This window comes from Oenanthe melanoleuca, chromosome 23, assembly GCF_029582105.1.
Source record: "Oenanthe melanoleuca isolate GR-GAL-2019-014 chromosome 23, OMel1.0, whole genome shotgun sequence".
Classification (NCBI taxonomy): domain Eukaryota; kingdom Metazoa; phylum Chordata; class Aves; order Passeriformes; family Muscicapidae; genus Oenanthe; species Oenanthe melanoleuca.
This window is the reverse complement of record NC_079356.1, coordinates 4640684-4653954: the sequence shown is the minus strand read 5'-3', so window position 1 is coordinate 4653954 and position 13271 is coordinate 4640684. Positions and strand designations below refer to the sequence as shown.

General features: G+C 52.2%; 2 protein-coding genes across 6 annotated transcripts in view; one reads left to right on the top strand and one right to left on the bottom strand.

Annotated features, from left to right (window-relative positions):
• S100PBP (S100P binding protein) overlaps positions 1-8353 on the bottom strand; it is a 22628-nt gene extending 14275 nt beyond the window's left edge. The window contains exons 1-4 of one of the 5 annotated variants that reach the window (XR_008842071.1): positions 8256-8293; positions 5707-6820; positions 5419-5516; positions 4751-4855 (exon numbers count right to left, since the gene is read on the bottom strand). Coding sequence is in view for 4 of the 5 variants with exons in the window: in XM_056509019.1 (XP_056364994.1) it covers positions 4751-4855; positions 5419-5516; positions 5707-6726 (1223 nt within the window). In the remaining variant the exon portion in view is untranslated. Of the gene's footprint in view, positions 1-4750; positions 4856-5418; positions 5517-5706; positions 6865-7976; positions 8054-8255 lie in introns of those variants that run through there. The other 4 variants (XM_056509019.1, XM_056509018.1, XM_056509017.1 and 1 more) reach the window with 4 other exon arrangements.
• On the top strand, positions 8122-13271 carry YARS1 (tyrosyl-tRNA synthetase 1). The gene is made up of 14 exons (XM_056509011.1): positions 8122-8448; positions 8547-8611; positions 9024-9170; positions 9263-9438; positions 9564-9693; positions 9943-10023; positions 10298-10390; positions 10588-10723; positions 10883-10968; positions 11328-11463; positions 11775-11869; positions 11979-12172; positions 12314-12455; positions 12609-13271. The coding sequence occupies exons 1-14, from the start codon at positions 8433-8435 to the stop codon at positions 12717-12719; spliced, it is 1608 nt and encodes a 535-aa protein (XP_056364986.1). The 5' UTR covers positions 8122-8432; the 3' UTR covers positions 12720-13271.

Here is a 13271-nt window from a genome sequence, read left to right as displayed (position 1 = left end):
TTACACTGGAAGTGTTCAGGAATTCTCTGGAAATTTTGGTGCTTGGCCAAGTTCTTGTTCACCCATTGGATATGAATTGGAATTTGGGGAATTTCTGCCAAAAAAAAGTCGGTCAAAAATTAAAATAAACATGAGAGGAGCTTTTGGATGAGGCTGGATCACTGAGAACAAATCTCCATTTCCTTGCTGCTCATGATTTTCTTGGTAGGAGGTTTTCAAAGTGAAACCACATCCTAAGAAGGCACCTTGAGAAGTGAGAACATCAAAGTTCCTTTCAGGAATTCTGCCTGGTGCTTCATCCCCTTCTTTGCAAAGCTCCTTTTCCCTGGCCCACCAAAAAGGCTGAAGGTTCAACTTCAAACAAAAAGGAAATTTTCCTCACCAGTGCTGCACCCACCTTAAATCCTCTCATTTGCACCTTCTGAAATAGCAAGACAAAACCCCACAAACTTTAGGCAGCCTCAGAAAAGCAAAATTAAAAGCCAAACTACTTCAAGGGGCTTGGTTATCTGCAGGCTTCAGAGTGCTACAAAGCTTTGCTCCATCTGTGTTTTGAAAAAAAAAAAAAAAAAAAACAACAAAAAAAAACCAAAACAAAACAAATTTTCTGCCTTATTTTGATCTTATTTATGCACAGGGATGAGCCTAACTCAGGAAATCACGTTTTTAAACTGCAAAACCACCTGGTTTTCAAAGCAAAAACCAACCATGGGGGTCACTCCTGCAAAAAACATCTGGTTTGGAGCAGGAACATCTGCCTGGCACTTGGGTTGTTTTATTTTCAGTGCTCAGCAAGAACAGGCAATGACCTGAAGGGCTCCAGCCAAAGCTGGATTGCACTCAGAGCTCAGGGAAATTCCCTGGAATTTTGCCCTTCCCAGGGGCTCTCTCAGCACAGAGTGTGTCCTTGCCCAGTCCAAACTCCAAGGATTTTCCATGCTGCAGTCACTGCTCCTTCCCAGGGAACTCCTTCCCAGCAATCCCTTCAGAAAGTGCAGGGTCAGCTCCTATTTACCCAAAGGAACAACTCCTTGCCACAAATTGGTTCTTCTAGGAGGGATTTTTAGAAGTTTTTCTGGAGAAACCCACGGGTTGTTTGGGAGGGAGGGAGGTTCTCCAAGACAAGCTCTCACTTGTTCCCATTGTCTGCAGTGAGGGTAGAAGAAATCAAGACTTTTTTTACAGATTTGGAGCCTTCTTACATCTCAGTTCCCTCCTTGACCTTCTGAGTCAGAGGTGAAACAGGTGATAAAAACAGAGGGAACATTTCCTACTGCCAAGGATGCACTTTTCACCCCTGAGGAGAAACAAGGACTTGGACAAACTCACCCTGACTCACTCCAGGAAAAGACTGGAGCTCCTCTCCAAGAGGGGAAGTCCCAGGGGCAGATTAATCCCAATAAATATTTGGAGGAATTTATCCCAGTGCCTGACCATCCACCCCAGGGCTCCTTTTGGCCTGAGGAAAGGGAGTTGGATAAACTCAGGAACATTGTTTAAAACCTTTGGAGCTCTTTCTTCTTGGGCACATCCTCATTCCTTCCACAACAGTCAAGACCCAACCACAGATTTGGGATGAGGTTTTCAGGCAAGTTTAACTCCTTTAGAAATGAGGAGCTCTGATTATTTCAGCTTTGCCACTCCTGGACCTGGAGTATCACAGTCTGAACCCAGGGAACTTCTCACTCCCCTCACCATAAACTTAGAAATCCAATTTATCAATTCCTACCCCATCCCATATCTCTTGAAATTTAGGGTTTGGAGGTGGATTTCATTTGCTCTGAAGTGAAATCTCCCTCCTGAGCTCAGACACTAAATGGAATTCTTCCTTCATGTCAGCACAGCCCCAGCCCTGCACTCTCCCTGCCTGCTCTCCATCCAAGCAAAATTAATTTGGGCAGGTAAAAACTGCTTCAAGATTAAGTTGGTTTTTTTCCCCTCAGCCAGTTCAGCATCAATCAAGAGCCCAGAGTCTTTCAAGGCAGAATCTGCTAGCAAAGAGTTCATTTGTATTTCACAGATTTGTTTCTCCATCTGTTCCCTGACACTGCTCTCCCTTTCCATCACCTTAAACACACTGTCTGTTTTTTTTTAAGATATTGATCTTTGTTATTACAGTAAAACCAGATGGTTTGTGCCTCTTTATAAGGTATTTCCTCCTCCTCTCCCTTTGATTCCGGGGAGATCCAAGGAAATAATTTATCAGGTTTCTACCAGGTTGTGAGATGTCTGATAGAATTTTTAAAAAGCATCAAAAACCTCTAGCAAGCACATTCCTGATTGGGAAAAACAAATGGATGGAGGTCAGACAGGAGCCAGCTCAGCCTCCCAGAGGTGCCTGGAGCAGTGGAAGGTTCCTGCTCATGGCAGGGGTTGGAACAGGACGATCTTTAAAGTCCCTTCCAACCCAGCCCATTCTGTGCTTCTGCTCCAAATTACACAGTTTTAGGAGCCTCATTATTTGTGTAGCTGATCCAGCCCCAGAATTGCTAAGGAGGATCTCATCAGGAAGGAAATAATTCCATTTACTGCAGGATAAAGGGCAATAACAAAGTGCAAACCCTGACAAATGGTCAGCTGGCAGAAATCTTGTGTGGTCAATTATCAGCCCCCCATTGCCAAGCAGATGCTCAAATCACAGCTCATTTTTACATCTGCTCCAGCACAGCTTCAGCAGCATTTAAATTCTTAGGGGAAGCTGCAAATAAATGAATATATTAGGATTTAATAACATCTAGAAAGCAGAATGAGGAAGCACAAGTGGGTTGTCTCCAACACTGGAGATGGCTCAATGTGAGAAGTTTATTCTGAATATAAAAGCATTTTTTTCCAACTAGTCAGTGTGACTTTTAGCACTCAATCACCCAATATAAGAATATCAATCACTCAGTAGAAGAATATATATGAGACATATGCAGATATAAAAGGTATATATGAAAAATGGATTTTTTTATATATTGAAGTTGTATTTAAATATATGAAAGTTGTATTTCCTGCAAGTGCAAGCCACCATGCAGATAAAGGAAAAGACAAAATCTGTCATGCAGCCAGCCTGGAATTCCCTCAGACAGCACAGCAGCAAGAGCCAGAATCCAAGGAAGAACAGACAGATTATGTAAAAGATGGGATAGCAAAGCAAACATTACCCTGAGACAAATGCCAGGAGATTTGCAACTCAAAACAGAGCTGAAGATTTGCAGCAGCAATATATTAGTTCCTTCCCAGAAGGAATTCCCTTGCTGGCTCTAAATCTGCTGATTTTTTCCTTCATGAATTCCTTGGGATCACTCAGCATTTCCTATGCAAATGGCACAGGCAGGGCTCTGCTGCAGCACCCAGGTCACAGCCAGGAGCTCCTCACCTGGGACAACTGGCAGAACCCACGCTCTCTGTTGGGCTGAATTCCAAGCCTACAGCTATTTGGAATAAGAAAGCTTTGCACTAATAAGAAAATCAAATTGTGTGCATCACAGACAATGTTCTTCCCCAGCAGAAGAAAGCTCCATTTCACTCCTCAGCCTGGCTCCTTTAGAGCTCCTGCCTGATTTTTTGTGACTCACGACATACGTCTTGCATTTTTAATTTGAAAGCAAGAGAAAACAAGGCCATTTTAGCTCTGCCTGCCTCGTCCCCTCTGCATTACTTATGCTGGATTCATCCTCTGAAGCAGCCCTGTGGCTATGCAGCTGTTCCTGCTGCCTGCCTGAGTGCAGGCTCCACACACACCACTGCCAGCTCCTTGTGCCTCACAAGAAATGGCAATTATTGCACCCATGGACACTCAAAATAACCACAGGGAGCCGTGGCTGGAAGCTACCAGAATATTTTGTCTCTCAGAAGATCCCAGTCCTACCCATCAGCTGCCACCCATGAGCTGAAATCCAAACCTGCTCTTTGCAACACCTTCCTTTGCAAACCCACACAGTCGGTGGCTCTTGGATGACACCACTGAGGCAACACAGAGAAAGTGTCAGAAATAAACTCAAATCTCAGCAGTTGAGTTCAAGATTCCCCCAGAGTGGGAAAAATCTCAGCAGTTGAGCTCAAGATTCTTCCAGTCTGAGCCCAAATCTCAGCATTTGAGCTCAAGATTCCCCCAGTCTGGGACCAAATCTCAATATTTGAGCTCAAGATTTACCCAGCCTGATCCCAAATCTCAGTACTTGAGCTCAAGATTGCTCCAGTCTGATCCCAAGTCCCAACACTTGAGCTCAAGATTTCCCCAGAGCACAAGATTTCCCCAGTCTGAGCCCAAATCTCAGCATTTGAGCTCAAGATTGCCCCAGTTCACAGGTTTCAGGGAGGTGGTGGAGTCCTGGAGGCGTCCAAGGAAGGACTGGACTCAGTGATCTGGGCTGGTGATCAGGTGGGAATTTGATGTTTTTGGAGGTTTTTTTCCCAATGTTGATGATTTTGGGATAGTTGTGAACTCACAGGACCAAGTTAATACCCAACAGAACAAGCCAAAGCTCAGCTCTGCTTTTCTCAGGGAATACAAACCTGCTTTAGGAGCATTCCCACACCAAAACCCTTCCAAATATTTCCCAGATATTTCTAAAACTCCTCTGAGCCAGCCCTAGAGCCAGGCTGATTCCTGTGCAGGAAATTTGTGCATGGCAGTGCACAAAAATGCCCCAGGTACTTTTTTTTCCCCTCTGAAAACACACTCCAAACAAAGAATTCAAGTCCAGCCAGCCAGGAGATCAATTTTTCCTCCCCACCAGCCTCATCCCATCCCACCTGGGGTTACCTGAGGTAATAGCCACACTTTTCCTCACTTGGATTGGCACAGCCTGGAGAGAAACGTTTCTTTTGCTCAGGCTGTGCTTCTGAAATGCAGATCCGTTGTTTCAACCTTGAAAATAATAAATTGTGTTAATTTTTTTTTTAGGTTATTTGTTAAATTAGGTTACATAGAGGGCAAAGAGCCCGGCAGAATTGTGGCAGACATTATATTCTCGGGATTGAAAAAATAAAAGTATTTATTTGAGTAAAGCTGCAAAGATCAAACATGCAGCCGGTCACTGCCCTGCTGACCACAGGGAGCTCTCAAAAGCAGCTTTTTCACACTTTTTCACGGAGAAAAGCCCCGATGTGCCACCTCCAGGAGCGGGGGAGAGCAGGAGCAACATCCCGAGCCGCTCTGCTGCTGCCACCTGCAGGGAGCAGCTCCGGGAGCAGCAGCCAGAGCGACACAAACATCTCCTCTCCTGCCTGCAGATCACGGCTCTAAACTGCCTGACCCACCTCCTTCCCCATTTCCCGATGTTCTTCCCCCTCTTCTAGTATCGGGGTGAAATATTTATTGTTTCCTCACTGTTTCGTTTTATTTAAAAATAAAAATAAACCCACGGGCAACAGAGTGATGGAGGAAAGAGCTGGGGTGGTTTCTAAAGTACAGATTTCCTAAGAAATTACCTTTCTTCCTCCTTCTGTGGGATAAGAATTAATTTGCCACTTTTTTTCCCTCTGAGTGGCTCTTCCTGCCCAGTCTGGCCTACAGTTGTGTCACTTAACTGGAAAGGGAAGGAAAAAGGGGATGAATGTGTAATAAAACACTTCCATGTAAGTTTTGCTTTTAGAGCTATATAAAAATCTACTTGAAAAACCTCCCCTGTATAAACAAAGCACTTATGTGCAAATGGACAAATCTAAAGGGATGGGATTACAACAATTCAAGTTACAAAAATGAAGATGTGAGTTTACTTTAGTGCTGCCTGGTGGCTGCTCAGCTCCTGTGGGTTCCCCTTCAGCATCCTCTGGAGAGCCTGATTTCCTTGAGAAACAGCTCGTTGCTGCTTTGGGAAGTTCTTTTTTTGGTGGCAACACAGATGCTGGACTCTCATCCCCTGTGCTCTGGCCACAGGGAAGGTCAGATGAGGGCACAGAACTTCCTGGGCAATCCTGAGCCAGGCTTTCCTGGCCTTTAGGCATCACCCCTTCTGAGGATTTCTCAGGAATGCACCTCCCAGCAGCAGAGGAATATCCCAAGCAATCATCTATCATTGCATCCAAAGTTTCTCTTTCCAGGTTATTTTCTTCCAGAGCCTCATCAGAGCAGGCGGCAGCGAATGGGCTCAGGCTCAGCAGCTCCTGCAGGTCAAGGTCCAGCTCCTGCTGCAGCTGGGCCCCATCCAGAGCAGTCAGAAAGGCAGGATCACAGCCAGAGCTGCCTGAGGAATGCCCCTGAGGTTCCTTTGGCTCCTCTGTGACCTCACTGACCGATGTCCCCACGGTGCTCTCAGCCTTGTCGCTCTCCCCGCTCCCACTTTGGCTTTTACCAGCGAGGTGCTGCTGCTGCTCAGCTTCCATGGAATCATCTGCCAGCATTTCCTGGATCTCTTCCTCGGTGTAATCAAAGGGAGAATTCCCTTTCTCGCTGCCTGACAGCTCCAGCAGGGAATCATCCAGCTCGCTGTCGTCGAAACACCTGCTGATGTCCAGGGAAATGGCCACGTCGTCGTACTTGGAGACAGAGAAACTGGCACCGAGCTCATCCTGGCCACTCTCATCCTGAAAAAGGGAGCAGCCAGAGCCTGGGGAAGGGAGCAGAAGATTCCCTGCTGGATCTGGAGTGCTGCAGCCACGGCTCAGCACGCAGGCTTTCTTAGCTGACTGCAGGGCCTGCACCTGCACCGCAGAATCCGACAGCCGCTTGCTCCTGGGGACTGGCTCCTGCCTGAATCCCTGACTGAGCCCAGGGGAAGGAGGGCAACTGTCTCCCATGGCTTCCTGCAGCTCTGCTTCCAGCTCTAGAGGTGCTGCTGGTGGCCTTTGGTCAGCCCTTGCAGAGGGGGAACCAGCAGGAGTCAGCTCCAACCTGCCAGCAAAAGCGACATCCTCAGTGACAGGATCCTCAAAATGCTGGAATTTAACAGGGATTTCTCACAATTTGATCTCTGTTTTCATCCCTGAGTGTTCCCTCATGCAGCACCAGCGGAAATCCCAATGATTGAAAACCCCCTCTTTTCCCAAACTGCTGTCAGTCCTTCACAGCAGACCCCAGGAATCCCAAATTACAGCCTTAAACTGCAAAACATTAAATAAAACCTCCAGATGTCTCAACTCCCCACCTCTGCCCTTCAGAGATAAATAAACACATTTTTTAAAATCTTTTTTTGGGTTGGGAAAAGCTGAGCAAAGGAAGAGGAACCCTGTCAGGGAATTAGTCACTGAGACACTCACACAAAATCCTCATTATAATCCAAGATCATCAGATAAAGAACCTTCCTGTAAAATTCAATAGTTCCAAAGTATTCACAAACAAACCCTGTTTCCCCTCAGAGTGAGGACTCATCCCAAAAGGAATCTTTGGACCTGAAAGCCCTGCACTTGACTCTCACCCAGCAGGGGAATTTGGACTAAGGAAAGGTATTTCCTGCCCTCTTTGAGCAAGGATTTAAAGGAATGTCTTTTGTCTTGACTGCTGTTTAAAAAAAGGGAGGGTTACACACTCCAGGAATGAAACCTGGGCAATTCTGCTGCTTCCTCTTGTCATTCTGCCTAAATAATGAAAATGGACACTTCCAGAATTGTGCTGTAGGAAAAAAACACCTCAGCAATCAGCTGTGTGTGCACAAAACCCACACAAGAACACGTCTGGATTGAGTCCTATGGAGTGTGGTAGTGTGATAATTCAGCTCCTAAAGATGGAATCCCAGAATGGTTTGGGTTGGAAGGGACAGAAAGTGTGACACCAGGGCAGGGACATCTTCCACTGTCCCAGGTTGCTCCAACCTGACCTTGGACACTTCCAGCCACAAATTCCCTGAGAATTACATTTAAGGGCCTCACCACCCTCACAGAGAGGAATTTTTTCCCCTGGCAGTGGGAAGCCATTCCCCCTTGTCCCACATCCCTTTCCAGCTCTCCTGGAGCCCCTTTAGGCACTAAAAACCTGCACTTGGGTCACGGTGGAGCCTTTCCCTGCCCAGATAAAAACCTCAGCAGGCTCTAATCTGCACTTTTCCCCTCACCGAGGGTGAAGCCAACACCGCCCCCGCCTCTCTCCCTCACGGACCCGCCCGTCCCTCAGCGGGCACCGCCCAACCGGCGCCTCAACGGCACCGCCCCAAGGCGGGGCCAAACCCGCCCCGCCCCCGGCTCCTCCTCCCGGCCCACCCGATGACAGAGAGCCCCCCGATCCTTGAAAAAAAAAGGGGTAAAACCCCCTAAAATAAACGAAAACAAATTAAGTTTCGCTGAGACAAAGCAGCGCCCGCGGCTCGGCCGGGCCTGGCGGGAACGGCGCTCACCCGCCGCCATCTTAACGGCGCCAAGGCCACGCCCCCACGGGCGCGAGGCGCGCTCTGATTGGCGGAGCGCGGGGTCCGCGCCGCGCGAGGCGCGCTCTGATTGGAGGAGCGCTCGCTGCATGGGCAGCTCGGCGCTCGGCGGGCCCAGGCGCGGCAGTCGAGCGCCGAGCGGGGCTGATGCAACCCGGGGCAGGTCGGTGGGAGCGGCCGGGGAACCGGGGGGGAACCGGGGGGATTCGGGGGAACCGGGGATCCCGGGGGGCTCTGATAATGGTGTGTCCTGCCCTGCAGCCGCCGCTATGGAGCCCGCACCCGGCCCGCAGGAGAAGTATCAGCTCATCACGCGGAATCTGCAGGTACCGGGAGGCGGATGGGCCGAGGGGACGAGCGGGGACATCTGAGGGGCGAGCGGGGCTGGATGGGGGTCGGGCGGAGGAATTGTGGCTGGGGTGATTGAGGCTGGGTTAATTGGGGTTGGGTTGATTGAGGCTGGGTTGATTTGGGCTGAATTGATTGAGGGTGGGCTGATTGATTCTGGATCGGGGCGGGGGCGATTGGGGCAGGATGGGGTCCGGGTGCCGGGGCTGGATCGAGGGGAATACGGCAGGATTGGGGTCCAGGAGGGAGGAACGGGGTAGGATCAGGGCGTAGGGGGATCTGAGGCAGAGCAAACCCCGGGATGGACACGCCGTGTGCGGAGCCCGGGCACCCAGCGGGGTTTGTCCCTGCGTGCCCAGCCCTGAGCTGGGTGTGTTTGGCCTCTGACAGGAGGTGCTGGGCGAGGACAAGCTCATGGCCATCCTGAAGGAGCGAGAGCTGAAGATCTACTGGGGGACAGCCACCACCGGCAAGCCCCACGTGGCCTATTTCGTGCCCATGTCCAAAATCGCAGATTTCCTGAAGGCTGGCTGTGAGGTGGGGCATTGTCACCGCATTGTCACCGTGCTGTCACCATCAGCAGGGGCGGTTCCCCTGACCCAGGTGACACCTCCTGTCCCCTGTGCTAGGTGACAATCCTCTTTGCCGACCTCCACGCCTACCTGGACAACATGAAAGCTCCGTGGGAGCTGCTGGAGCTGCGCACCCGCTACTACGAGCACGTCATCAAAGCCATGCTGGAGAGCATCGGGGTGCCCCTGGAGAAGCTCAGATTTGTGCGGGGCACTGATTACCAGCTCAGCAAGTGAGTCCAGGGAGAGCCTCACCTGCAGCTCTGCTGATGCTGAGTGTCTGGAGGTCCCTTCTCAGCTCTCAGAGCTGTCCCCGTGCCCAGTGGTGACAGTGCTGTCCCTTGCTGTCCCCCCACAGGGAGTACACGCTGGACGTGTACCGCCTCTCCTCTGTGGTGACGCAGCACGATGCCAAAAAGGCAGGGGCAGAGGTGGTGAAGCAGGTGGAGCATCCCTTGCTGAGTGGTTTGCTCTACCCAGGCCTGCAGGTGAGGCAGGTGTGGTGTGCAGGGGGGTGCTGGCAGAGCCAGAGCCACAGGGGTGTTTGGGGCTGAGTGTCAAGGTCACCAATGTCACACCTGGCGGTGGCACAAAGCCTGGCCTGAGCACAGGGCTGCTGTTCAGCAAACAGTCTGGAATGTTCTCGTCCTTCCCTGGCTGGGAGTGGCCCAGGAGAGGCTGAGGGACAGGCCAGGACTGTTTTGGGTCTGGCCTCAAGGCTCTGTGTCTCTCCACAGGCGCTGGATGAGGAATATCTCAAGGTGGACGCACAGTTTGGAGGGGTGGATCAGAGGAAGATCTTCACCTTCGCAGAGAAGGTCAGGAATGGGGGGATTTCTGCCAGACTGGTGCCTGAGGGAGGGCTTGGCCCCTCCCAGATCCACTGGGAGAAGTGTGTGGGATTTTGGTTGATGTCACAGCTCTCTCTGCTGCTGCTCCTGTGCTCTGTGCAGCCACACATCCCTGTGCGACTCTGCCCTTCCTGGGTCCTGTTATCCCAGATCCCAAAGTTCTGGAGCCAGGAGCAAACAGGGATTGTGAGTTAAAGCTGAATTAGGGTTGTCTCTGATTTACCTCCTTGTGTTTTCCCAGTACCTCCCTTCCCTGGGCTATGCCAAGCGCATCCATTTGATGAACCCAATGGTTCCTGGGCTGACAGGCAGTAAAATGAGCTCGTCAGAAGAGGTTGGTCCTGGGTTTGGCTGTGCTCAGGGGGCTCTGGGGGGACAGCTTGGTGGCTGAGGGCTGAGAGGGAACCACCCCAGACAAGGTGAGCTCTCCCTCCACACTCAGGAGGTTCTAAGTAGGTGCAGCAATTCCAGCATGAATTTTCTGGGCCAAAGCTTGGGTGGAGGGCTGAGGAAGTAAATCTCTTGCTGCAGGACTCCAAGATTGATCTTCTGGACCGCAAGGAGGATGTGAAGAAGAAGCTGAAGAAGGCTTTCTGTGAGCCAGGGAACGTGGAGAACAACGGTGTCCTGTCCTTCATCAAGCACGTTCTCTTCCCCCTCAAGTCAGGTGAGGGGCTCACCACACTGGGGCATGGGTGAGGGGAGGGGACAGGAGTGTGTCCCCTGAAACAAGGCTGCCCCTCAGTGCCACCTCCCCTGTCCCTGCTCTTGGGTGGTTTATCTGAGCCTTGAGTTCATCTGAGCTTTAAAACCTGTTTTTTCCCAGAGTTTGTGGTCCTGCGAGAGGAAAAATGGGGAGGAAACAAAACCTACACTGCCTACGAGGCCCTGGAGAAGGACTTTGCTGAGCAGGTGAGTGCTGGGAGGGACTGAACCTTCTGCCTGAGGTTCCTGGGAGTCATCTGGGAGTGCTGGGAGATGGAAATCTGTGCTGGGAAGAGTTGTGGAGTGTGGCCTGCTGATGTGGGATGCTCCCAGCCAGGAGAGCCTGGGGAAGAAAAGATGAGTGAAGGGTGTGAGGTCAGGACAGCACCACATCAGCCACATCCTGGAGCAGAGCAGCAGTTTAACCCTTCCCAGCTCTTCCCAGCAGAGGCTGGAGGCAGAAGTGTCCAGAAACTTCTCATCTCCAAGGGGAATCAGGTCAAGGGTTTGGGATTCATCTTCCCACCCCCGTGGCCTCAGACAGGAACATCTTTGTCCTGACACAGGTTGTGCACCCTGGAGACCTGAAGAACTCCGTAGAAGTGGCCCTGAACAAACTGCTTGACCCCATCAGAGAGAAATTCAACTGCCCAGAGCTGAAGAAGCTGAGCAGCGCCGCTTATCCCACCCCATCCAAAGCCAGTAAGGAGGGGCTGGGAGCCTGGGAAGTGGGGCCTTGGGAGCTCAGGGAAGAGGAGCCCTGGCCATGCAGGGCTGAGTGGGACAGAGTCCCTCCAGGAGTTGAGATCAGAGAAAAGTTCTGAAGCTCCAGGCTCAAAAACAGCTGTGGAGAGCATTGGGAAAGGTGAGGAAAGGCAGCACAGGAGGGACTGCTCTCTGGGATAGGGACAAACATGGAATTCCCTGCAGGGAATTTCCCCCCAGGGCCTGCGTTTGGGGCTGAACACCTCCCTGGCTTTGTGCTGAGTGTTGTGACCCTTCTCACCCTGCAGAGCCTGGAGAGAAGGGCACCAAGAACTCCGAGCCAGAGGACGTGATCCCATCCCGGCTGGACATCCGTGTGGGCAAAGTGATCAGCGTGGAGAAGGTATGGGGAGAGAGGGGAGGAACCTTCCCACGTGGTGACATTTGGGGTGTGCCTGGGGGGGACTGCCACCCTCTGTGCCACCCCATTCCCACCCTGCTCCCCCTGGCAGCACCCAGATGCCGACAGCCTGTACGTGGAGAAGATCGACGTGGGCGAGGCCGAGCCCCGCACGGTGGTCAGTGGCCTGGTGCACTTTGTCCCCAAGGAGGAGCTGCAGGACAGGCTGGTGGTGCTGCTCTGCAACCTCAAACCCCAGAAGATGAGGGGGGTGGAGTCTCAGGGCATGGTGCTGTGTGCCTCCAGGTACAGAGGGACAGAGGGGACAGCAGGGATGGAGCACCCCTCGTGCCTCGGGGTGCAGAGGGGCAGCTGGGGTGACTCTGGGTGACTGGGGTGACTCTTGGTGACTCTGGGTGACCCTGCTGTCTCCACACCTCTCCTCAGCATGGGGGAGCCCCGTCAGGTGGAACCCCTGGACCCCCCAGCCGGGTGCTGCGCCGGGGAACGCATCTACGTGGAGGGCTACGAGGGTGGGGAGCCTGATGAGGAGCTTAAACCCAAGAAAAAAGTCTTTGAGAAGCTGCAGGTGAGGACTGGGAAGAGCTGGGAGTTCCATCCAGCACGGCCACACTGTCCCTACCTCTGAGTGACCCCAGATGGGCTGTTTGCCTCCTCAGCAAAGCTGTGGAGGAGATGGACCCTCCCAGGGCTGACCCTGCCTCCTTGTTGTGCTCCCCAGGCTGATTTCCACATCTCTGAGGATTGTGTCGCACAGTGGAAGCAGAGAAACTTCCTGACCAAGCTGGGGACAGTGTCCTGTAAAAGCCTGAAGGGTGGCAGCATCAGCTAACAAGTGCCAGGGCTGCTCTGGTGCCTCCTGCCTGACTCCTGCACCTCAGCCAGGCTCCTCCCAACCATCTCCCACCAGTGCCCCGAGTCGGGGGGCTCAGCCCAGGGGGCTCAGGGACTGAACTTGCAGCTTCTCACCCTGGGAGCTGCTTCCAGCATCCCCCTGGGCCTCAGCTGTGCCAGCACTGGGGACTGGAGGTGCCACCACCCCCAAGGGCCCCATGTGCCTCATCCCCCTGGCCTTGGGGCCACTGCTGCCAGCTGTGCCATGGACTGGCCTCCCTGCCCGCTGGGGTGGCATGTGTGGGTGCTGTGGCGAGGGCAGAAGGGAAAAGCTGCTTCTCCAACCTTGTGTTGCTGCTACCAGAGCTGGGGACAGCCCTGTCCCCTGCTCCACCCCAGCCCACCCAGCGCTGTGGCCACTGGTGCTGCTCTTTGGCCAGGAGCCCAGGCAGCACCCGTGGGGCTGGCCCGAGCCCGTGGGGGGCGTGGGCCTCGAACGCTGACTCGGGAACCATCTGTGTGTCATAAACCCAATAAAATGTCGAGCTGA

Excerpts from the sequence above, each read along its gene's own strand:
- YARS1 (XM_056509011.1), top strand. Across the intron at positions 9,439-9,563 it reads ACTGATTACCAGCTCAGCAA|GGAGTACACGCTGGACGTGT; the intron begins GTGAGTCCAGGG and ends GTCCCCCCACAG. Across the intron at positions 10,969-11,327 it reads AGAAGGACTTTGCTGAGCAG|GTTGTGCACCCTGGAGACCT; the intron begins GTGAGTGCTGGG and ends GTCCTGACACAG.